The sequence below is a fragment of the Gadus chalcogrammus genome, chromosome 6, assembly GCF_026213295.1.
Source record: "Gadus chalcogrammus isolate NIFS_2021 chromosome 6, NIFS_Gcha_1.0, whole genome shotgun sequence".
Lineage (NCBI taxonomy): Eukaryota > Metazoa > Chordata > Actinopteri > Gadiformes > Gadidae > Gadus > Gadus chalcogrammus.
In genome coordinates this window covers 7482611-7505806 of record NC_079417.1, presented here as the reverse complement: position 1 = coordinate 7505806, position 23196 = coordinate 7482611, and the positions used below count along the sequence as shown (strand labels likewise).

The following is a 23196-nucleotide window of genomic DNA, read 5'->3' as shown; positions in this document are numbered from 1 at the left end:
GTTTTAAATTAGGGCTTCCCTAGCTGTCTGCTTTATTTCTCTGTTGCAGCCAGAAGGAAATTGATTGGCTACATATTGGAACATTTAATTATTACTCTGTTGCCACCAAGTTCTGTGAAAGATTCATTGTAAAAAGTTTTGTTGAAAATGTGTGCATCGATTTTATCTCTTGAATTATGCTGAGGCTATTGTAAATGCATACATCTCCACTGAGCCATGCAGAAGCCTGATCGAATAGAAGTATAGGCAATATGCTGTTGATGATAGCGACTTTTCGTTTGTTGCTTTGTGGCAGTGGTGGGGGGGCCCTTGAGTCTTGTTGCCCAAGGCACAGGAAATTGTTAATCCGGCCCTGGATGCCGCCCCCGAAATGTGACTAAGGAGTCCGAACTGATTAGCATATCTGTTGTATGTATTTGGGAACACTTATAGATATAAAAGGTAGATTTAGGTTTTATATTTAACATATAATTCATATTTTATATATGAGAAAATCGCATTACAATTTGGAGGGGTGCTTATTTGCTAAATCTGAAAAAATATGCAAAACTCGTGGTCAATCTGGAAGGGAAGCACGTCTTGAGCAGCAACACGACTTAAGCAGCAAGACGTCCCCCCCAGGCGCATACTTCAAATATACAAACATGTCTTATTTATTTCTCGAGCCTGGGCAAGCATTCCTTATTAGAGGTTGACAGGTAAAGGTTTCCACACCTTGTTGAAGCGTGCGTGTTAAGTGAAACCGGATCGTAGCATGACTGATGTGATGCCACAACTTGATACGTACGTGTATGTTACATCGGCTATTTCCTCCATATAATTTTTATTATTTTATATTGGGTTTAAGATTGGGATTTGTGTTTTATTAATGGATGAATTGGATGGACGATTAGGAAATGTAGTAGGACTATTTTTATTTATTTAAAACATAAAAACAAACATGACGGACACAGAGAGAGAAACAGAGAGACAGCAGACAGAGAGAGAGAGAGAGAGAGAGAGAGAGAGAGAGAGAGAGAGAGAGAGAGAGAGAGAGAGAGAGAGAGAGAGAGAGAGGGAGAGAGAGAGAGGGAGAAGGCGGGGATGCGAGAGAGGAAAAACTATAATTAAAATGAAGTATGACTTATTATTATATTTACCGTAGGCCTGCTTTCTTGTGATTCTATACAATTATTGATTATGCTTAAACATTGATACATCTGTTCATTGGCATGCACCAAAGTGGGCAGTGGTTGGACTTGAACTTGGTCGTTTTTGTTCCTTTAAGCTTTCCGTACTGTTCAATTTAAAAGGGCAAGCGAGCTACACGAGAGACATTATGTATTGCTTTTTACAACGCTGTTACATGTGGGAGTTATGGAAACAGTTGTCAGCGCGGAGCCACTGGAGACACAATAGCAGTAGGCCTATATAACATATCGTTCCTTAATCACTAGTAATGTCTTGCTGGATTTAGGTAGTTGAGATTCACCTTTCTATAGTCGTCGCCGCATCGTGTGCATCTTCTGAGGTTGTCCAAGACTTGAATAAATGAGGTGAAGCCGGGTCTTATATCATTGGCTAATCGATTGAATCGACCGGCAGTAGTTAATTGAATGCTCCATAAGCTTCTGATATCCCCACTTTCACCTCGTCCCCGCCTACGCGGATGGTGTGTACGCGTTTAGCGTATAAATTACAACACAAATGGGTCTCGGAGCTGAAAACACAATATCCAGAGGCAAGGTATCAGCTGCTTCCATCGAAGTGTATCTAGATCAAACAGACGCGCTTCCAGGAACCGACCCCCGGCGGCTGGACAACACCATGCCCGAGAAGGCTGAAGAAGAACGACCCACTTGGGGTCGGAACCTGGAGTTCATCCTGGCGTCGGTGGGCTACGCGGTGGGACTCGGCAACGTGTGGCGGTTCCCCTACCTTTGTTACAGGAGCGGTGGAGGTAAGGTCGCGGTAGCCTAAACAGGCCTAACAATACAACGAGATGCACAGTTCCTAGGATGAAATCAGGGGACATTTTTGAGCTGTTTTTGTTTATATATAGGCTAGATATCAGCAAATTCAGATTTAGTCAATTATGGTAGCGTGAATTTAGTGAAGGATTGGGCAGTACATGCTCAATGAATAACTCTTAAGCGTTGGTAAACCTGCCAAAAACATTGACACGTTAATTGATAATCGTATAAAGTTGATAGATGTATTTGCCTATCAGATTGACATGAGAGAAACATGATACTAATTACCGACTGTGTGTCAATTAATAATCATGAGAAAGCTAGAAGCCTTTTCCCCTGTTCAAAATCTATATATATTTACAGGAATCATCTATTTTTCAATCGTGGGCAGTGGCGGCTGGTGATCAAAAATGTTGGTGGGGCAGAGACAGGGGGTCTGGGGTCTGGGTTCCCCCCCCCCCCCCCATAAAAAAATTGAATTTACTAGATTTGATTTCCTGTATTCTGGTGCATTTTGGGGATGGCCACTACCTATTACCGTTCAGATTCATAGCCTACATCCTGACTTGCAGGGCCTGGACAAGCTTACACTGCATACACAGACCTACTTTATGGCCATTCCACCAGCCATTGCTATTTTACCCATTGTTGTTATTTTGATATTGAGAAAAATCATGATCACTGTCTTAGTGTCAATTTTTTGTGAGTCTCAATGTCTACTTCAAATGCAGTTAGAAATATGGGACAGTTGCTTCATTTTGTTTCTACAGGCCGAAAGACTAAATTAATATGTAACTTACATGCTCCTTTTAAGTGTAACACTGCTTGGGGAGTCCAATTCCTCCACTGAAAAGGGTGGAAAGTGCTTACAACTCTCTGCTAGTTAGCGATCTATCTCTTCTCTACATGTAGTTGTGTTGCGCGAATGCTGCTGAGGGAGATAGCCTATTTGATTGATTCGCTAAATTGTCCAATCATGTTGTGTTAACAGAAAAGAAACGCGATACCATTGCCCTGGGGCGCACACTGGTGCGACCCAAGGGCGAATCCTCTTGCGCCAATGAAAAGCTGTCTCTGCTTGCTAGACAGCAAAAAGTTATGCCTCGTGCCCACTGCACCGTCAGTCAACGGACGTGGGAAGGCGTGGCTGACGGATGGGGGAGTAGTCTTTGCAGAGGCATCCGTCAGCCAATCAAATCGCTTCGCCGGGTTCTTCCCGCTTCTTCCTGCTTGTTGCGAGGCAAGATGACCCGCTTTCCCGCTTTCCAGTATCGTCAGAGCCCGAGTCGCGTCACAGTGCTTAAATTTGCATACGCGATCTGATTGGATGACGGAACCGTCGCTGCCGAAAAAGTTGAACATTTTTCAACTTTCTGACGGTGGCGAACGCTCCAACTGAACGGACGGATCCACAATGCATTGCGCGTCCGTCCCCATTCAAAGTCAATGGGCAATGGTCAACTGACGGAGGTAGTGGGCACGGGGCGTTAGCAAGCTTACATTGACTTCAACGTGGCCGGTGTAAGTTCCATATTGGCTCGGCTACCAGATCGGCTCGGGGTCCGTCGTCTGCTGATTACGTTACACAATATCATTGGCTGTACGCTTGAATGGGCGTAGGCTACATTGTGATTGGCTGCTAAGGGACAGTTGTGATTGGCTGTTTTGTGCTGTAGCTCTGGCTGTCGTCATAGCAACCACAGCGAGCACATGTGTGAGCGCGAGTAGGTCTGTCTAGTTTCGGTTTGTGTTGCCAGATTGGGCATATATCCCGTTTTTCCAGCCTAACGTGATTCAAAGTAGCCAAATCAGGCTGAAAATGTGCCCAATCTGGCAACACGGACGGCTTATCTTAACAGCCAAGATGATTCCGAGGGATGTTTTGTTTTTAGAAGAAAACTATCCATACAGATAGGTTGGGAATGGTCTATGTTCAAAATGAAAGATCATTACAGGCTCTTTAATTTAAGCCATAAAAGACCTTATTGCTGTAGATAGCGTATTGTGTGACGTAATCAGCAGACGACGGACCCCGAGCCGATCTGGTAGCCGAGCCAATATGGTACTTACACCGGCGCCCCTGACTTGGAGGAGGGCTTTATTTCGAATGACCAATAACTAGCCTAGCACAAATCATTGACGTTCAGACGCATTTAAATGGTTGCTGGCAGTGACAAGTATATCACACAATTAAACGAGGATAAACGCTATGGATTTTTGTTGATTTATTTTGTATTGATAAAAGTTGGTTAATAGTTGGCTAATCTGGCTGAGCGGAAATGGACAGCGTCTAGCGCTAGGGTCGGATTCCACCGCTAATCCTCCCCTTCCTGTTGCTGGCTTTCCCGTATTGTGCTCCCCCTCAAACTCGGAAGCTAGTCAGTATGGCGAGTTTTGAAGAGGACTTTGACGGCGCTGTAAGGCTAGCATGTTTGGCTCTTTCCGTCGAAAATAGCAAAGAACTTCAAAAGATTTGCTTACAGCATTTGCTGAGGAAGAAAGATGTTCTTGCACTATTTCGGATGGACACCGCTGCTGCTTCCCGGGGTTAGCCCCGCCCTAGACGATTGTGATTGGTTTAAAGAAATAAAAACAGATCAGCCCAGTTTCCCCCCGGATAGACGGCTTTAAATATCGTGGTTCCAGACAAATACCTGCTGTAATTTGGTCTGGCTTTGCCAGACCGGCGCTTGGCAGCTATATTCAAGTGAATATTTCACGGAGGGGCGGCGCCCTAGCACCCTCTATTGACCCACCGCCATTCGTGGGAACTATCAATACGCTATTTCGTATGGTCTTGTTTAGTTAAAAATACGTGTTTATTATCTCCAAACGTCGATGTCTGTCTGTCTGCCGGCCTGTCGTCTGTCTTTCAATCTGAATTCAGAGAATGAACAATTTTCAGTTCATTTACCATGGCGACTACTGCTCAACAAAAATGTACAAATTGTTTCCCACTGCCGACTTCCCACCTCCGACCATTGACAAACGCAGCATGACCCTTCACATGTTTGTGATTTGCTTTGCCTGTGTAGTAAATGCTCTAGTCAATTGATGGTATCGGATAGCAGCATAGACTTGCAGACTCAATGATACCCGGTACTGCATTTTAGGCGGTATCTGAAGCGTTTTACGCTACTGGTGTTGGCATCGGAACAACTCTAAAATCAAACCGGTCCCCGTTCTTCGTTACTAGGATATATTATGCAATATAAACATCTTATTTCTATTCTGAGGTTTGCTCATAAGTTCATTAATTGTTGCCTCATCTAAAGTGTAAATTGTGTTTTCTGTGGCTCAGTATCTATGCTTGTCCCCCAGCCTAAATATTAACGATGTCCTCTAGACAAGGCGCCACAATGTCTTTCTACCTTAAGTCCATCAATAACTGAGTCGGTTCGGTTGGAAGCAATAACTTAATTACTAGTTTTGTTACATTTCCAGTTGCTTGCTTCACGGTAGGGACTCATTGCCTCAGGAACCATCCACCTTCTCATTGATTTAATAAAAATGCAATGTCATCAGGAGGATGACTCACCACTACCTGGCTGTTAGCGGTGACAAACATTGTGGGTGTGCCTACATCGCAAACACGTGTATAGTAGCAGCTGTTCAGATTGTCATCGTTCATTTAGCGGTAAGCCGTTGAATTGTAATGAAACACTGGTTATTACCATAACTATGATAATATTTGATGGGAGTCCTTACATCACTCGTCATATATTACACTTAAATCTTGTTTAACGTATAATATATATATTTTAAATGTATTGATAAGCGCAGTCTCCAAAAGACATTTGCTTTCTCTAAGTGCTTTCTTTTTTTTTTTTTTCTTGTTTAACTATTTTTGTGCCCCTATGTAAAGCGCTTTGAGTACGTGAAAAGCGCTATATAAATTGAATCTATTATTATTAAGTCTATGCAATTATTTTAACCAATAAAAAACGCAATTCTAAACACAATACCATAGAATGCAAATTCTGGATTGGGCTGTTTTAACAAGCACTTGTATATCCGTTCTAGCCTCAGGTTTCAACACATAAATCGCAATGTTTCAAAAAAGTGAGGCTCAAGGTAGTTTCTGCCAGAAAAAAGGAAGCTTGCAAAGACTTGCAAAACAAACCCAAAAGAAAACGAGAACATACGTTTATATACATTTAATGTTACTCTTTCCTGTATTTACAGAGGCAATTTCCTCTTGCTCATCATGATTCAGCAAATAAAAAAAATAAAAAAACTACAGGCTGGCTGTAGTAATTCAGGAGAGGGAGCAAGTTGTCTTGCTACTGGAAAGTTGGTGGTTCAGTCCTCGTCGATTTGAAACCTGGTGGGAGTGTGGGAATTGGAGGCATTAAGCTGGAAAAGCACAAAATACAATATTCAATATTATAAAATATAAAATATTCAACGCTTATCGAAACTTTTAAACGAGGGCCATCACACATCTATCTGTGATAAACAACCCAGCTACGAGCAGCTGATAATGTAATTGTGCATGCCACTCATAATATGAGGCCTAAAAGTCACCATACTGTAACTCTGCAAGTCAATGGAAGCGGATAACTTGGAGCAAATGCTAACTGAGCCAACTCCTTGGCTCAGTTAGGAGCTCAGTGCACGCACAATTGACCTCATCTTTAACCATGAACTTGTTGCATGCCTTAATACAATGCTTTTGCAATTTCTATCCAACGGTTTCAGGTGCCTTTCTCATTCCCTACTTTACCATGCTGCTCTTGTGCGGCATCCCTCTTCTGTTCATGGAGTTTGCTATTGGACAGTACACACGCCTTGGCCCTGTGCATGCCCTGGCTAAAATATGCCCCCTGCTGAAAGGTGAGTCACTTCAAATGCAAAGCCTCCTTACACGTCACAATCTGTACATTTAGTTTCATAGTCGGGTCCCTTGATGTTCAAAACAATAAAATAACCAATGGGCTTTTTGGATATTGATTAAAAAAAAAGAAAGCTGTTTGTGGTATTCTACCTGTTCAAATATAGGGTTATCACTAGTCACTCCCTTCTCACCACCTGATTAGAAACAATACCAAGCTGAAACTATCGGTAAAGGTGTTCTCACCTTTAACACGGTCGATAATATTTGCTTTGATAAATATTTAACCATACATGCGACCAGTGTCCAAAAAACCTAGAACTACTAGTAGAGTGGTGTATTTGTATCTGCCAGAGAGGAATATCTATCAGGAATTAACATTGGACCATACATAAAACATTAGTTATTATATATTGTATCTAAATGCAGTATTGGCAGAAACACAATTCCATTTTTGATTGTCTGCCCCACCATTTCTATGCAGAATATAACGACAATAGCACTCTTTTGACAATAAATCCCATACAAACATACCATAAGACCATAATCTCCAGGCAGATATTGTTGGTTATCGTTGTATTAAGCATCAACATTATGTAAACAAAAATGGAATGTGTGAATGTTAATTACATTAAATGAGACATGCTTTATCTGGCATACAAAAAAAAAAATCAAACCCCAATGGAAACTAGGCGGAAAGATGGTTTAGTTTAAAACGTGACGCAGCTTTTACTTCTTTGCCACCTACAGAGTTTGTTATGATCGTTCAAAAAAGCCATGTTATTTCCCATGAACAATTGACCGAGGGAACCGGCAGCCTAGAAGGCTGGATGTATTCTTCATAGGTCTATTTCACAGGACTTTGATATGTTCTTTCTTTTTTTCAAAGGTCGGAATAAATGAATGTTTTATGAACAATGTTTGTTTACTTATGTTTGGTTTTCATCAACTGAAAAATGCATTACTTTCAAAAGATCAGTTGATGGCTGAGAACCTGTTGGAAAGTTGTTGGTAGAATCATTACTTATTTCGCCTAGGCATGTTTATATACGTTTAGATCAGAAATTGAGCGTTGTGAACCCACAACTCTCTGTTGTCATTGTTAAATGGAAGCATAGTTAATCCAAAAGTCCCTATACAATGATACTCTTTTAGCAACAACGCCATCACTGTAGGGCGCGAGTCATGCGCACACCCCATGAGTATAGAACCAAATTACGCACAGTCATGCACAGTCAGATGGTCGGATATGATCTACTTTCCCAACCTAACAAGAACACAGCCATCAACATGTACCCCCTTATCCCCATTCTAAATTGATGTGGCTTTCTATCTGGTGCTAACAAACCATTTTTCTCCATAGTTGTTTCTCCTTTGAGACAGAGATATTCTACCCGGTCAAAACGTATTGGTTCCGTCCCTTGATTAATCCAATCATTTGTGCCTGGTTAATTCTCTGTGCTAGCAAATGGACAAAAGCAGGTAGTTATTTCAGAATATTTTTTTAAAATGTATTGTGACCATGCATTATACATGTTGAAGGCTTATATTTGTATCACATGATTATTACTTGTAACAAAATGCATTTTTTGCCTTTAATTCATGAAAAGTGTTGAATTTGGAAGGTTGTGGTCATATGGCCATCTGATGTTCTCATTGAAGCCTGTTTTTACAAATTGGAAAAGATGACAATGCAAATCAAATATATTGATACTAAAGGTCATATTATGTAGGTCCTCAATACGTTACCTGTGAATAATCATGAACCATAATACACTTCAGAGACTCTGATTACAGTGGAGGACACTTTGGTTGTTTAGTTATGGTTATGTAGATGTAAAATCCCCTATGGAATAGTGATTTTAAGGCTGCTAATTACTAGACCGGAACGAAGGTGTCTAATCCTCTAATGGCACCCCATATATCCCATCATATGTTGTCATAGCAGCCATGATCATAACCTCAACCTCCAAACTTTATTTTTACTTTGTCTCACAGTAGCCAAATGTGTAGTAATTCACATACCATTTAAAGTAGTCAAGAATTCTACCTTACTTACCTTGTAGCTCTGTCTACGTTGTTTGAAAAAATATGTTTCAATGCAAGCTTATTTACCCTTCAGACACTAAGGCCAATTAGAATGCTTGACTACAGGCAGGAATCCACTGCTTTAGTTGCTAAGCTGCTACCCCTGTCTAAACTAAACTAACTGGCTTTTTAGCTGGGTCCAAAAGAACAAACTGTTGGACAGAAAAAAAACAAACAAAAAATATTACGCCACCTACAGTGTCTGGCTGCTCCGCATATTGGATCGACTCAATGTGAACAACGCAGTGATCACAAAGGGCAGTGAGCCTGTCGCGGCCTGTGGACAGTTGGTTCTGGCTAATCTTGGAGCTCAGGGATGGGTTTAGTTAGGGGCGCGATCATTATGCTATCGTAGAGCTTGTTTTCCACTTACCCCTTCCTCTCTAAATCCAACAGCGTAGGGCCCAATGGAGCGGGGCATTCCTGCCTTTCACTATTCAACATGAAAATATTTTGATAGCAGGGCCACATTTTCGGGATACTTAACAATCGGTGTGCTTTGTTTTCATCTAGGAATTGGGTCAAAAGCTGACTCAAGGTCATGCCTAATGGATAAACAACGTTTGAAATTATTCCAAAATCACAATGGATGTTTTTTTGGAATGTTAACAAATTTGATTTATTGATTGCCGTTGGGATGTCAATTGAATTTTGTAAGAGCAAAGGATGCTTCCAAAATAAAATATCTACCCTAACTTTAAGGACAAGCAGGAAAACTCTTGAGCTTGAACTTGAAAGCGGCTATGTAGCATAATGTACTTTGTAACCTTTTTTTCATTCTCAAACCTATACTATAATCTTTAACAGACTTGTGAAATAACTTCTTAAATTCCTTATCATTCATACTCAATTACTTTAGATAAATTATTGATGACATCATATTCATCGTAATGACTCAGCATTTACTCAAAACGCTCACCCTAAATGACCTAACTGTAGTTCCTGAGATGAAAGATATTGCATAACCTTTTTCCCTGCAAGCCAGGTAAAACATGATGTGTCCATGAAAAGCTCATATGTGGCAAATTACCAAATATTGTGCAATAGCCAATCCCATGCATGGAAACTTACCAGGCTTCCCCCCCCCCCCCCTCCTCGTTTCAATTTACAGGTGTGGGTGTGGCCACCACCGTCATATCCTTCTTGATGTGTACATACTACAACGTCATCATTACCTGGGCATTGTATTACTTCCTCAACTCCTTCTGGACAACCCTGCCTTGGCAGTCCTGCAACAATAGCTGGAATGCTGTTGAAAACTGCTCAAGTGGTCTCACTGGCAACGCCTCTAACCTGCAGTCAGCCAGCCAGCAGTTCTTCGAGTAAGGAATGGATCTTGTCATGTTTGTCCAACGTTTTGTTCGGCTGTTAAATGTCACTGAACTGATATTTGGTATGGGTGAAAGATTCCTCCCCCAAAGGATGGGGTTGTGGTTAGGGTGTTCAAACTCCAAAGACCGCAGCCTACAGGCTTCTATGAGTAAGACACCTTACTGCCATCTGCTCAGTCATGGATTAAACAAAACACCAATTAAATCTGTTGGTTTGGATGTCTGCTAAATAGCTTAATTACAATTCCACTACAAAATATAAGCAGGATCAAACATACGTTATTTTCTCGGTAGATGAGTCTTTAAAAACGCTATGAACAATTTCTGTATTTTCATACATGTTATGTCTCTCAGTCGGAAGCTTCTGGAGAAGACGGATGGCATCGAGGAGGCCGGTGGTGTCCGCTGGGAGCTGTTTGGCCTGCTCCTTGTGGCCTGGGCCATCGTCTATCTGTGCATCTTCAAGGGCGTCAAGTCTACCGGCAAGGTCAGAGCCCCTTCTCCATCAATCTAGGACTAGATACTCAATGTTTATTACATACGATTTCATGTGAATAACAATGTGTTTGTTCCGTCATTATTATTTTCATAATAATTATTATTCATAATGTCTACTATTATTATGATATTTATATTATTACGAATAATAATGACACAATTATTATAGTATTTACCGTTACTGTTATTATTGTGGTAATATTTCTTACGATTATTTATGCTTATTTGGACAGTGTTCATACTTTCTTCCCACATTGCTCTTCAAAAGCTTAAAAAAAAGTATTTTGGCTAATACTAATAGAGAACAATGCACACGCGTGACAGCTGTTTCCCCTTTGTTGGTGCCGAGCAGGTGGTGTACTTCACAGCACTGTTCCCGTACTTTGTGCTGTTCGCCTTGTTAATAAACAACGTGCAACTCCCTGGAGCAGTCAATGGCATTATCTACTTCCTGACCCCTGTCTGGGGAAAGCTGTTGGAAGTCCAGGTGAGGTGATCGATCTGTTGAACTCGTTTTGAGCCTCTTTAGTATCATCTTTCTTTGAGTAGTTGTAGGTGGTGCCCTAGCATGTGATGCTGTAGTCTACAGCAATGACATCCTTGGGCCCCATGACAGCATCATAAAACGGCTGACCTTCCATGTCCTTGCGGCAGGTGTGGGTGAATGCCGCGGCCCAGGTGTTTAACTCCATCGGTATTGGATTTGGCTCCATGATCTCGTTGGCTAGTTACAACAAGTTCAACAACAACATCCTCCGGTATGTTGAATATCAGGGCCCAGAGTAAACATACCGGTTTGGTATGTGGACAGTTTTTTGGGGACTTTTACTTCCCGAAAAAAACAAAAAGCCAAATCTATGTTTGAAAGACAAATGAGAGTTTAAATGTGTTTTATCGCCAGTTTTATTTTCACAAACAAAGGAATTGTTCATGGTGTGTTTGTGATATAGTCAAGAAAAGATGTATCACGAAGATCCAAAAATAATCGATATTACATGTAAATAATTTCCAACCGTGTTTCTTTTTCTTTCTTAATTCCTTCCTATAGGGACACTCTAATCGTTGCGCTCGCTAATTCGGCAACGAGTATACTAGCTGGATTTGTGATATTTTCCGCCATCGGCTACATGGCTCACGTCCATAACCTGCCGGTGGATGACATTGCTACAGATGGTGAGTGTGAAGAGAGAGTAAGGGTGCACTCACACTAGGCCATCTGGCCGTGGCCGTGGCCGTGGCCGTTTACACACCTAACCGTGCTCAAATCTGCCAGTGTGAGTGTGGCCGTTCTGGCCAGGCCAGGCCAACTTGGCCACTTGGGAGAGGTGTGCTGCTACGGTACGGGCCGCCAGGGCACAGATGCTAATGAGCCGAGTCCGACACGTGCACACGCACGGCTACGCAACCTGAGCTGGATGACGTATAGTCCATGCGACGACCATGGACATAATTAAGGCGACGAGCCTTCTTTCCCATTAAACGGTAAACATGGCGTCAAGCGGTTCAACTGTTGGTTCACGTTGGTCCCATAGAGAAGTCGAGTGTCTGTTAGCCATTTGGGCAGACGATGCTATTCAGGCACAGTTGGTGAAGAACTGTGTTCTCTGTGTTGTTGTCCATTGTTGTTAAAACTCTGACTGGCGGCAGACTTTATTATGGTCCATGCAGCGGACGCTTGGTGATGACGTGTTACGACGTGATGACGTATGTACAAGAGTCTACCGTGGCCAGGCCACAGTTGCGACGGCCATCGGCCACGGCCAGATGGCCTAGTGTGAGTGCAGGCCATAGAACAATGGGGCCAGTTGAGCACGGTTAGGTGTGAAAACGGCCAACGGCCACGGCCAGATGGCCTAGTGTGAGTGCACCCTAAGCCAGTTGTTGTGAAAGGTGTGTACTTGCTTGGATCCCTCTCAATAGCAGGCTCTTTGTTGGCATTCTATAGGCTCTGTCTCTCTGTTGGGATGGGTTTCACCAGCTAGTGTCCATAGCTTAAACTGTAGCTACAACTCAAGGCACTAGATGCTGCTAATGGGAAACTGACAGGTTTGAGTAACTGTTTTCATTAAAGATTAAGTACTACTACACTGGAGACGGAACAAGAGCTAGTAAAGCATCCATTCCAACTGAAAGAAAAACAAACGTAACCAGATATTTGTTTGAAAATAGAAACCTATGTGAGGCCTATGTGAGAACCCCCCCAAAAAATAACAAATGGATTTGTTCCGAGTAGAACCAGAATACTTTATATTGCTCAAAGTGTTCATTTTCATCAGTAAAACAAGATCAACCATCAAAAAGTGTGTTGTGCCTGTGTTTATCTGTTTCGAATGGCATCAAGGCACCCACTGTTTAAACCCTTGACCGAAGAAAATGCTATTTAGCCCTGTGAAGATGCGTGAGCAGGACGCAAGGATGCAAATGAAAGAACAAGAATGTATTATTAACAAGGTCTGGGTGTCAACTGCATGCTTCTTTTGTCCTGCGCAAGGCCTTATGATTAACTGCACACACTAATTATTGATCAGCAGAAGAGCTTATTTTCCACTTCGTCTCAGTGTAACATTCCTGGCGTTCTTTGTGTGAGTCATTTTGGTTGGATGGTTTTGTATTTCTTTATTCTGCGGGTTCAACACCTCCGCTCTGGTAACCGTTCTCTGGTGTGATCTCTCCTTTAGAGCAAGGGGTTGGGTTTAACTATGTCTAACAGAGTTCTAAGTGTCTCAGTCTCTGTGTCTGTGGCTCCCTTTAACTGTGACTGAAACTGTATCTGCATCTGGGTCTTAGCTGCTTTGTTTAGAGCCTGGGTTTGTAACTGTCTGTGCTGTGTATCCTGGCCCTAGCCTGGGGTTTGTTTGTTGAGGCCCCAACATGTAGTTTTTAACTCTGTTTGTCCTGTGTTTCTAGACCCTGGCCTGTGTTTTTTGAGTCCAGGCCCTGACCTGTGGTTTTTAACTGTCTGTCCTGTGTTTCTAGGCCCTGGCCTGGTGTTTGTGGTGTACCCAGAAGTCTTCTCCACCATGCCTGTACCCCAGTTATGGGCTGCACTCTTCTTCCTGATGCTGCTTTGTCTCGGACTTGATAGCCAGGTTTGTGTGTGTAGCTCAGTGGATCCCAACCTTTTGGGGCCATTTCTTCCAAGTTGTGGTTAAAGTTGTTTGCACGTGCAAATCATTAAAGTGTCACTTTGATTCAGCCCAAAATCAAACACTTTTTGAGAAAGATATTGTTTTGAGCTGAGGGTTCTTGGTAGAAGGGAGGTTATCCTCATTGTTTCGACCCCTGGCAACTTTAAGATACCTTTTTAGTAGCCTAGCGTTGTCATGTGTGAGCATTTAAATGAGCGATGTTGTATGTGATATGCGCCACACACAGTGGCGTTATCCTACAGTGTCCGAGACAAGGAAGCCGAAGCATCTCTCAGATGCTTATGACGCATCCAGACACACCGTGGCGGGATACTATAATCGTCCGAGATGCTTAACCCCCTCTAGGAGGGCACCGTCAACAACCGCTGCCTAGCTGACGTCGAAGAGTATACTAATGCCGCTTTTCCACCGCACATGTAGCTCGACTCGACACAACACGACTCGACACGGTAGCAGCGCGGGTGCTTTTCCACCGCAAATAGTACCTCCGGGACGTGGGCGGGGTCGTCTGCGCGAAAGGGCCGTGACGTATTTTTGTACGCGACGCAAACAACACCTACGTAACCCACACATGGACAGAACCCACATAACAACAATGGAGAACATCGATGCGATGGTATTCGTGTTCATATTATTAGCTGGCATGTTGAAGAAGTGGAATATGTTGGCTGCGGCGCTACTATGGCTGTTCTATCGTTACCAGCATGGTTGCCATGTCGCTCTCGTGACTTCGTCACACTCTCTGGCCAATCAGTGGCCGGCCGTCTGCCGACGTCACATTTTAGCATCGGCTCAGCCGCTTGGAACCTAGAGCGAGGCGGTACTAGAAAAAGCAGCCACTTGAGGTACTAGATCGCGGTGGAAACGCAAAAAAGGCGAGCTGAGTCGAGTCGAGTCGTGTCGAGCTGGTACCATGCAGTGGAAAAGCGGCATAACAGGCCCTTTGACGTCACGAAAGGAACCCCAACTGTTTCGGAGTAGTGTGGAACGTTTAGAAACTGGTCAGCAGAGACTGGCAAAAACAAAGGATATTCATATGTGGCAGATAAATGGCAGGGTTTCCCACAGCACTTTACAGCTTAGGCGGCCGCATAAGCAACACACAGCTGCCGCCTAACTACATAGTTAAAAACCCCGGAAAAAATGATGTTCTTGTTTCAGTGGTTATTGTGACAATGTTGTTTAGCACTTTACTTTTAAATATTTGTATCGTTAAAATTGCACAACCTCCTTCACTGTTCTTGGTTCCGTTATTTTGACGATGTTGTTTGCCCCCCCCCCGTTCTGACAGCAAACCCCACCACCTTAACTAACAATTTATGCCGCAAACCCTGAATGGTAAATGAAATGCGTTTATATAGCGCTTTTCCAACCAGCGGCCACTCAAAGTACTTTGCAATTATTGCCTAACATTCACCCATTCATGCAAACATCCCAGCATGGAAAAACACTAAGTGTCTTCTGTGCCACCAGTATGTAATAATATTTAGGCTTGGGACCAAGGCAGAATCACCCAGAGAGATTCAGACATAGACAAAGCATCTATTTGGTTTGTTCAGGGACAGATTGGCCTGAAGAATCTGCCGAGTTTTCTTCAGGGCTTTGATTACATGATATGTGAATGGCAAATGCACGAGAGTGTCTTATACAAAGGTAGAGAATCTTCAGACAAGGATATTGATAAGTAAAATGAAGATACATAGCAATAATCCCAGAATAACAATCATGACGGTGGTCATGTTTGTTTCATAATGGGAGGACTCCAGTAGCGAACCGTGACTCTTATACCATGACCCTCTGACCCCCTTTCCCCATCGCGAAAAAACTAGACCACCAGTTTATCTTACTGTGTCCTCTCTATAGTACTGCAAAAGGTACCTCTGATAATTCCAACTAAGTGAAAGAAAAAACAAATACGCTAGTCCAGCCATAGCAATGCAACGAGCAAACGGTACAGAGGGAGTGAGAGTTATCATCCAAACTACAAACGGATATCTCTTAAGCAAAATGCAAATCCTCCTGTGTTACGTGTTTTAAGCACATAAGCTGCCCCCACATTGCCACAAGGAAGCAGTCCGTTGAGAGCCCCGGGGAAAGCCCCGGGGCTAGAAGAGGCTCTGCTGTTTGTCGCTCACACGCGTGTTCAACACAATATCCCCTCCTTTTGCTTCATAGTTACCATACCGAAGTACTTTAACACCTGACACATAATCACATCATCACACAAGCTTTGTGTGCACTTCATACTTGTGTTGTATATCCTTATATATAGACAACGGCCTGGGGTGCAGAGCGTGTGACAGGGTATCGCGATAGTTGATGGGTATCACGATAGTTGATGGAGTTGAAATGGCTTTCGAAAGGTTTGGTTTTCTGAACCAATTTTAGCCCATGTGTGAGTCTCTCTGTTATTAATTCCAACTTCTTATTAAGAGTTAACCTATTTGTTTCTGTAGATAACAAATCAGAAACAATGTCCTTCTCACCAGCGATTACGTTACTCGCGGCGGCTGGCAACGTGAAGTAAACCAAGGCACGCCCATAAGCCTATTCCCAGTTTATTGGATTCGTGTCCCTCACAGCGGGCAGAACATGTCACGTAGCTGGCGATAACGAAGCCCGACCATTAAGAGGAAAGATATGATTCGTAAATTTTACTGAAACTAGTCTCATTGAATTACTATTACTCGACCTCTGTGAAAGATAGTTGGCCAACCAATCACAGAGCTGCATAGCATTTCCCCCCCCAGTCAAAAGCATTCTGATGCTGACAAAGGGGCTTATATAAGACTTTATATATATAGGGCATATATATATATATAATATCTCAACCTCTTAAAAAACATATTTTTACATTGATACAAAAAGAAGAAGCAGTGGTTGAGGCGGAAAAGTATGTTTTGGAATATACTTCCTCAGACTATTTTTATTTTTATTTGCGCTGGTGAATTTTTAATCAATCTTTTCCATATGATAACAATCCCTCTCCATGTCCCTGCCCCTGTCTTGCAGTTCTCCATGGCGGAGGTGGCCGTCACCTACGTCGTGGATGAGTTTGGGGTCAAGGTGCTGCGCATCTTCAAGAGGAGGGAGCTGCTGGTGCTGGCCGTCTGCTCGGCGTGCTTTCTCTTCGGCATCCCACACATTACCAGGGTGAGCTGAAGGACAGACCCCCTCGCCTCCTCTTTACTTCATATTCTCCAGAGCTATGGGACCTATTCACCTAGAGGCCATCATGGTTCTATCTTAGTTCTAAACACATTCATCTGCACAGACCTATATACATAGAGCCGCATTGACTACTTCAAACTGTTGCTGCGATATGGCAACGTCGCCGCCATGTTCGCAAGGCTGTAAGACTGGCCTGTGAACAGGTCAGTGTGCTGACCTGTGTTCCAGTCAAAGTGCTTTCTTTTTTTAAAAAGCACTTTATCCACTTTATCTGAAAATTTAAATTAATATAAAAACTAAATCACTGACTAAATCGGTGGAGCACAAGTTCTGTCCTCCACCGATTTAGTTTTTATATTAATTTTAAATCCTATTATATAGAATACGAATAGAAGTTGGTTGAGATTTGTAACTGAGCTAAAGGCCAATGCGGCATTATCTCATTATATATTTATTAAACTAGAACCGTAACCAGTGATATGAGGGCACCTTTGTTTGACTTGCCATGACTCATGTGTGAAAAGGAGCTATCGTGGGAGCTAGCTCACCTTAGCTTTGGATGGATTGTGTATCATTCGCGTTCGGATGTGTTTGTCTCACTAACGATGGAATATTAGGAACTTCAGTTGTTGTTGTCTATGTTGTTGTTAGTTTTTGCCAACTGTTAGTGTGGATTTTCAATTGCCCCTTGTAACAAATAAGGAGCTCTGCCATTCTCTCTCCCACGTCTTCTCTCACTGTGTCTCTCTCAGGGGGGCATCTACGTGTTCCAGCTCATGGATCACTACACTGCCGTGGTCTCCCTGATGTTCCTAGCCTTCTTTGAAGTGTTGGCAGTCTGCTGGATCTTTGGTACTACACATTCGTTCATTCTCATCATTTTTCTCACTCTCTCTCCCTCACACGCTCGCCATTGCTTTTTTTTTTTGGTTAGGTTAATTTTTTTAGATAAAGATGGAGTTAATAACAGGAAGTCCCACATCTGAGCTAAAATTGGTTCAGAAAACCAAAGCTTTTGAAAGGCGTTCAAACTCCACTAACTATCACGATAACTGGAGCAAAAGCTTTACTGTTGGTGTTTGATTTGTCTTCTGTCACGCGTTGTGAAGCCCCATGCCGTTGTCTATATATATATATATATAGGTCTTTATATATGTCTATATCAGTGGAGGCTTCTCCATTGAGGAGAGGGAGGAAGATCCTCCCTAAAATTGTTGAGAATAAAAAATGTAGATTGCCCCGACTATTGTAATGAATTAATGCCCTTAAATATGACTACTTTATTGCCTTTGAATATATAATATTCGTTTCCCTGGAAAGGGACATTAGCACCCCCTATCGCCTATTGACAATTACTTCAGGGAGGAACGTCCTCCCTTCGCCGCCGTCCACTCCCATTCATTTTCTCGAAAGTACTGGCGGCCGGTGGATAACATGGGTTTCAATGGGAGAGAGGAGGAAAATCCTCTGAGTGGGTGGGACCTTAAGGGGTCTGATTCGCGCAAAAATCTATCCGTCTGCGCCATGAACCAATAAGCAGGATCCCTGGATGTTGAGCAGTGTTGCCAGATTGGTCCAATTTCCCACCCAATTGGGCTACTTTTAACCACGTTAGGCTGGAAAAATTATCATTGGGCGGGAAATCTGCCCAATCTGGCAACGCTGTCGATAACAAACCCGGTCTGCATTGCCGCGGTGCTCAGTCTGAGAGACGCAGAGCAAGTGAAATCTGCGATAGCGAGATCCTAAATGCACAATGGAAACATTGGAAACGGAGGAAATTGTTAACGTCTTATCACAAAAACCATTCCATTCATTCAGAAAGAGGTAGACCACTTCCCAAAATCAAGGTCATCAGAAGTAATGGCAACGTCAGTGTTGTGAGTGCTACATGGTTTGCTAGGTACGCATGACTTACTGGTAGCATTACAAGCAATTGTAACTGAAAATAAACATAGCTAAATAACTTCAGTCAGTGAGGGCAAAAATAGGCCCAATAATAGGCCCAGATTTTTTTATTTACTTTTACAAATCAATAGTAGGCTAATATGCTAATATGATTTGACTAATATGCTTTGCTAAATTTCCTTCTCAAATTACAGTGATGCCACTGGTGGCTTTGTATACATTTTGTTCACATAACTCCCTCCCTGCTATTTTGTAGTTCACCAAAACACCCTGAAACAACTTGAGTCTCACATTCTTATGCCACCATACACCAACAGTGCAAGCAGGCCAATGGCAACCAAGCGCGCAGTCCTTCCTCCCTCACTTTAAAAACCACCAGCCGCCACTGGTCTATATATTCTACTGAAGTGCACACACAGCTTGTGGGATGATGATGATTATTTGTCAGAAGGATTTGCATTTCGCTAAAGAGATAGCTTATTTTAGTTTTGGTGATAACTCTCACGCTCTCCGTGCTGTTATCTCATTGAGAAAACCTCAAGACCTAGGGAAAATAATAGTTTGTGAGTCTAGGGGGCTGTGGCCGGATGCTCCGGTGACGTCTACCAGATGGCAGCATCGTGAAATGTAGCCTATTGTGATTTTCCGCGCTTTCCTAAGGCATCGTGTGAGGCAGATGCTTTGCAGTAAGGGGAGGTGGCAACCAATTACGCAACCCCCCCCCAACCCCCCTCCTCCTGCTGCTTCCTGATATCAACAATAGCAATAGCCTCCCCACAATGTACACCCTCTAAAAGTGCTTTGTTTTTGGCCGCTGACATGATCACATTGTTGTGTCATCACCCTAATGGAATTGAATCCTAGAGAGAAATATAACTTTTCTCTTTGTTAGTGTGTCCAAACAAATCTGCTTATAAAACTCCTAATAACAATCTGAGTTAGTCAGTGGCAAAACAACACTTTCAGAGGACAGACATTGACAGGCCGCCACTGCTCCATAGGAAATGGCTGAAGCTGACTCTCTAGAGTTATCCTTTGAAGACTTGCTTGTAGAACTGTTACTATAATTAGAAACGGCTCAACTCCTCATATGTTTGTTTGTCTAGCTTTTTATGGGTGTACAACTTTAGTTGTCATGTGTACTGCATGGTATAGCCCAATGGCTCCCAACCTTAGATTTCTGGCGTACAACTAAATTGTTATCAAGACCTCATATGCCAACGGTACATATTTATGAATACACATGCAGCGGCTGAGCAAATAGTGCCCTCATCTAATCTATACAGAATTATTACTTTAAGAAAGGCCATGGCCAGATGGAAACAGTTGAAGGAAATCCCAGCAATGCTGCTAATGCCCTGAGTAGGTTTATTTAGCAAAGAAAAAAATGAAGACAAAACATTGATGGAAAACATTACAATGGAAAACATATGATGGGACTTACAAAGCGACAGTATTTTTTTTAATCATAGCAAGCCATAATAATATATTTACTGAACAAAGCGAATTATAAATGTATACATTATATATTCATTTAAAGAATATAATCCACCTGCAGTACCCTCATGTACCACCAGTTAAGCGTAACACAGGTTGAAAAACTCTGGTGTAGTCATTCAGGATCTCTCTCTCGCTCTGTCTCTATCTCTTTCTCCTCTTTTTTTTAGTTCTTGTTAATTTATTTATTAACAAACTGTACGTTTTTTTTTTATACACAAATGTTATTATTTCAAAGCATTTTGTTAATAAGTAGGTTTTTGTTCCAGGGGTGAGTCGAATCTCAAAAATGATAAGGACAATGCTTGGGAAAGAACCAAACCTCTTTTTCCGTCTAAACTGGATGGTGGCCACCCCCCTCCTGGTGCTGGTGAGTCATTTATTAGCTCCTTCACGATTTATATCAGTTCAGATTTCATAGATTAACAAGGGATTAGATCTTATCATCAATATTGATGGTATACTAATGAAAAGAACATAGAATGGCCAGGTCAGGTTTGGGTGTCAGATACCTAACCTAAAGGTTATTGGCTCAAACCCCAGAATCGGCAGTATAACCTGTTGGCCTCCCTGAGCACGAAGCCTTACCCCTACCTCCTCAATAATGTCTCAAGTTCGGGTGGTTTATTGTCCCTGAGTGGGGAAAATGTTTTGCAGCCAGGGTCACAGTACATAAACAAAGCACACACAGCACGACAACAAGAAAACCTTCACTATAAGCTGCTGTGAATAAAAGCAACGTCATGCCTCAATAATAAAAACAACGCTATCGCAGGTCATCCTGGTGTCCAGCATCGCGCAGTACAGCCCAGCACACTACGGAAAGTACGTGTTCCCTGCCTGGGCGAACGTGGTGGGCTGGGGGATCTCCCTGCTCTCCATCGTTTGCATCCCCCTGGGAGCTCTGCAGGAGATCTGGAGGAACGAGGGCACCTTGCTTCAGGTAACCGCACCAACGCCCACTCTCTCCTTCTACCACTGCACAGAGATGTGGGACCGGCCTTGTCCCGTTTTCCTTTGTCATCGCGTGACTTGCAGTCATTTTTGAGTTTCTCGTCTTTTCAAACACTTTTAATCCCCTCGATGTCTCTCGACATTCCCAGGAGTGGGAACAAGCTTAACCCTGACGTTGAACCTGTAATATTGGTTATCATATATGTCAGCAGTCTACCCTTTGTGTGTGTGTGTGTGTGTGTGTGTGTGTGTGTGTGTGTGTGTGTGTGTGTGTGTGTGTGTGTGTGTGTGTGTGTGTGTGTGTGTGTGTGTGTGTGTGTGTGTGTGTGTGTGTGTGTCTGAAACCTCCATTTAACATTCCGCAGAGAATAAAACATGCCTTAAAGCCAACCATAGACCTGGATGCTGAAGATGACCACCCAGAGGAGAAGAAATTAAAGTTCCCATTGATAACCATCAATAGCCATGATTGATTTGACACTGGTGAACCAAGCTGTGCTGGTTTAGTATGCATCAAACATAGTTTTAATATGTTCTTCAACTGGCATCCATATGCAGAGAGCTCAATTTACATAATTTGTTTTTAGGTTAAGGGTCATTTGGTTTTAGGTTTCTATGGGAGTAATGTTAACTTTTTGGTGGGATTCTTATTTTCAGTAGCAAAATATATTGAATGCCATTTGTGTTTATATATATATAATATATATAAGCTAATTGTAACTTTTTGAACTCTTTCTCATGCCGTTTTGACTACCAGGTGGCCCTTTAACAGATTCATTAGGTCAAGGCTAAGCCTACTGAGTCGTCTTTTATGATTCTTTTGTACTGGGCATTTCACCACAAGGTTGAATTTTAGCCAATTAGGGAACCTTTTATCTTGTGCCATGACGTTGAATTGGCCTAACAGGCAGGTAATCCAGGAGATTGCCCCCTCTGCTTTTTTATTCATTTGTTTTGCACCTTCCCATGATCCATGACCTAGATCTGCTCCGTATCTTCCAGGGTTCTTGAAGAGAGATAAGCACTGAATATTGTTTTAAATACTCACATCTTTATTTGCAAAGGTCAAACAATGTCTCTAAAATGTGTTATACCAAAGAAATTAAGTTATAAAATGTATATCGGGTTCGGAATTATGGAATAACATTTGGATCACTGTACTACTGCCGCTAGATTATGTTATGGATAAACCATGAAATGATAAGCCTTATGGCCATTTACTCTGTTGTACTATGGCACAACATGATAAATAAGTCTTTCTTTAGAGCAAATTATAATTATGTTAAATATTATAAACTAAAGCTTTGTGCAATTTATGATGCAAGCCTTTTCTTTTCACTGTTTTACATTTTTGAAAAACCTACGTTTGCTGCTTAGGATTTTATATTCACTTAAGTGCCTTAATTCTAGAATATTGATCTTTTCATACATACCTGAATGACAATATTTAGTAAATATTTAATAAAATATGATGGTATATTGCATGTGTTTTACGTTTTTGATTTTTGTAATCAAAATTGATTTTGGAGATTTGAATGGGTCTAAATGAACATGTTTACTAAGTTACTTTACAAAAGAGGTTTGTTTTTTACTATTTTACTATACATAAAATAAGCTGTTTTAAATGTCATGTCCTTATTATGTGAGCATAATAAGAGACAATTATGGAATTCACATGTTAAGATTCTGCAAGCTGCTGTAACTAAGGGGCAATAATAAAAATAATGATTATATATATTTGTGTATATATGTATATGTGTATGTGTATGTGTATATATATACATATGTATAGTACTGAATATCTTACTATTAAA

The 23196-nt window shown here is 42.0% G+C and overlaps 1 protein-coding gene across 2 annotated transcripts; it reads left to right on the top strand.

Moving 5' to 3' along the window:
- Window positions 1-1276: 1276 nt before the first annotated feature.
- si:ch211-225b11.1 (uncharacterized protein LOC561694 homolog) lies at window positions 1277-23196 on the top strand. 2 transcript variants are annotated; one of them, XM_056591528.1, is made up of 13 exons: window positions 1277-1939; window positions 6654-6788; window positions 9986-10196; window positions 10560-10692; window positions 11056-11190; window positions 11358-11461; window positions 11752-11876; window positions 13680-13792; window positions 16865-17005; window positions 17776-17875; window positions 20698-20798; window positions 21204-21371; window positions 21748-23193. In XM_056591528.1, the coding sequence occupies exons 1-13, from the start codon at window positions 1687-1689 to the stop codon at window positions 21853-21855; spliced, it is 1827 nt and encodes a 608-aa protein (XP_056447503.1). In that variant the 5' UTR covers window positions 1277-1686; the 3' UTR covers window positions 21856-23193. The 2 variants fall into 2 exon arrangements, with proteins under 2 accessions (XP_056447503.1, XP_056447504.1); XM_056591529.1 differs by lacking the exon at window positions 1277-1939 and adding an exon at window positions 8150-8268 and having other exon boundaries at window positions 6686-6788; window positions 21748-23196.

What these genes read in the sequence shown, in the direction of transcription:
- si:ch211-225b11.1 (XM_056591528.1), top strand. Translation starts at nt 1,687, where the DNA reads ATGGGTCTCGGAGCTGAAAACACAATATCCAGAGGCAAGGTATCAGCT. An exon ending in AATATGCCCCCTGCTGAAAG is followed by an intron (nt 6,789 to 9,985) that starts GTGAGTCACTTC and finishes TTCAATTTACAG; the next exon opens with GTGTGGGTGTGGCCACCACC. An exon ending in GCCAGCCAGCAGTTCTTCGA is followed by an intron (nt 10,197 to 10,559) that starts GTAAGGAATGGA and finishes TATGTCTCTCAG; the next exon opens with TCGGAAGCTTCTGGAGAAGA.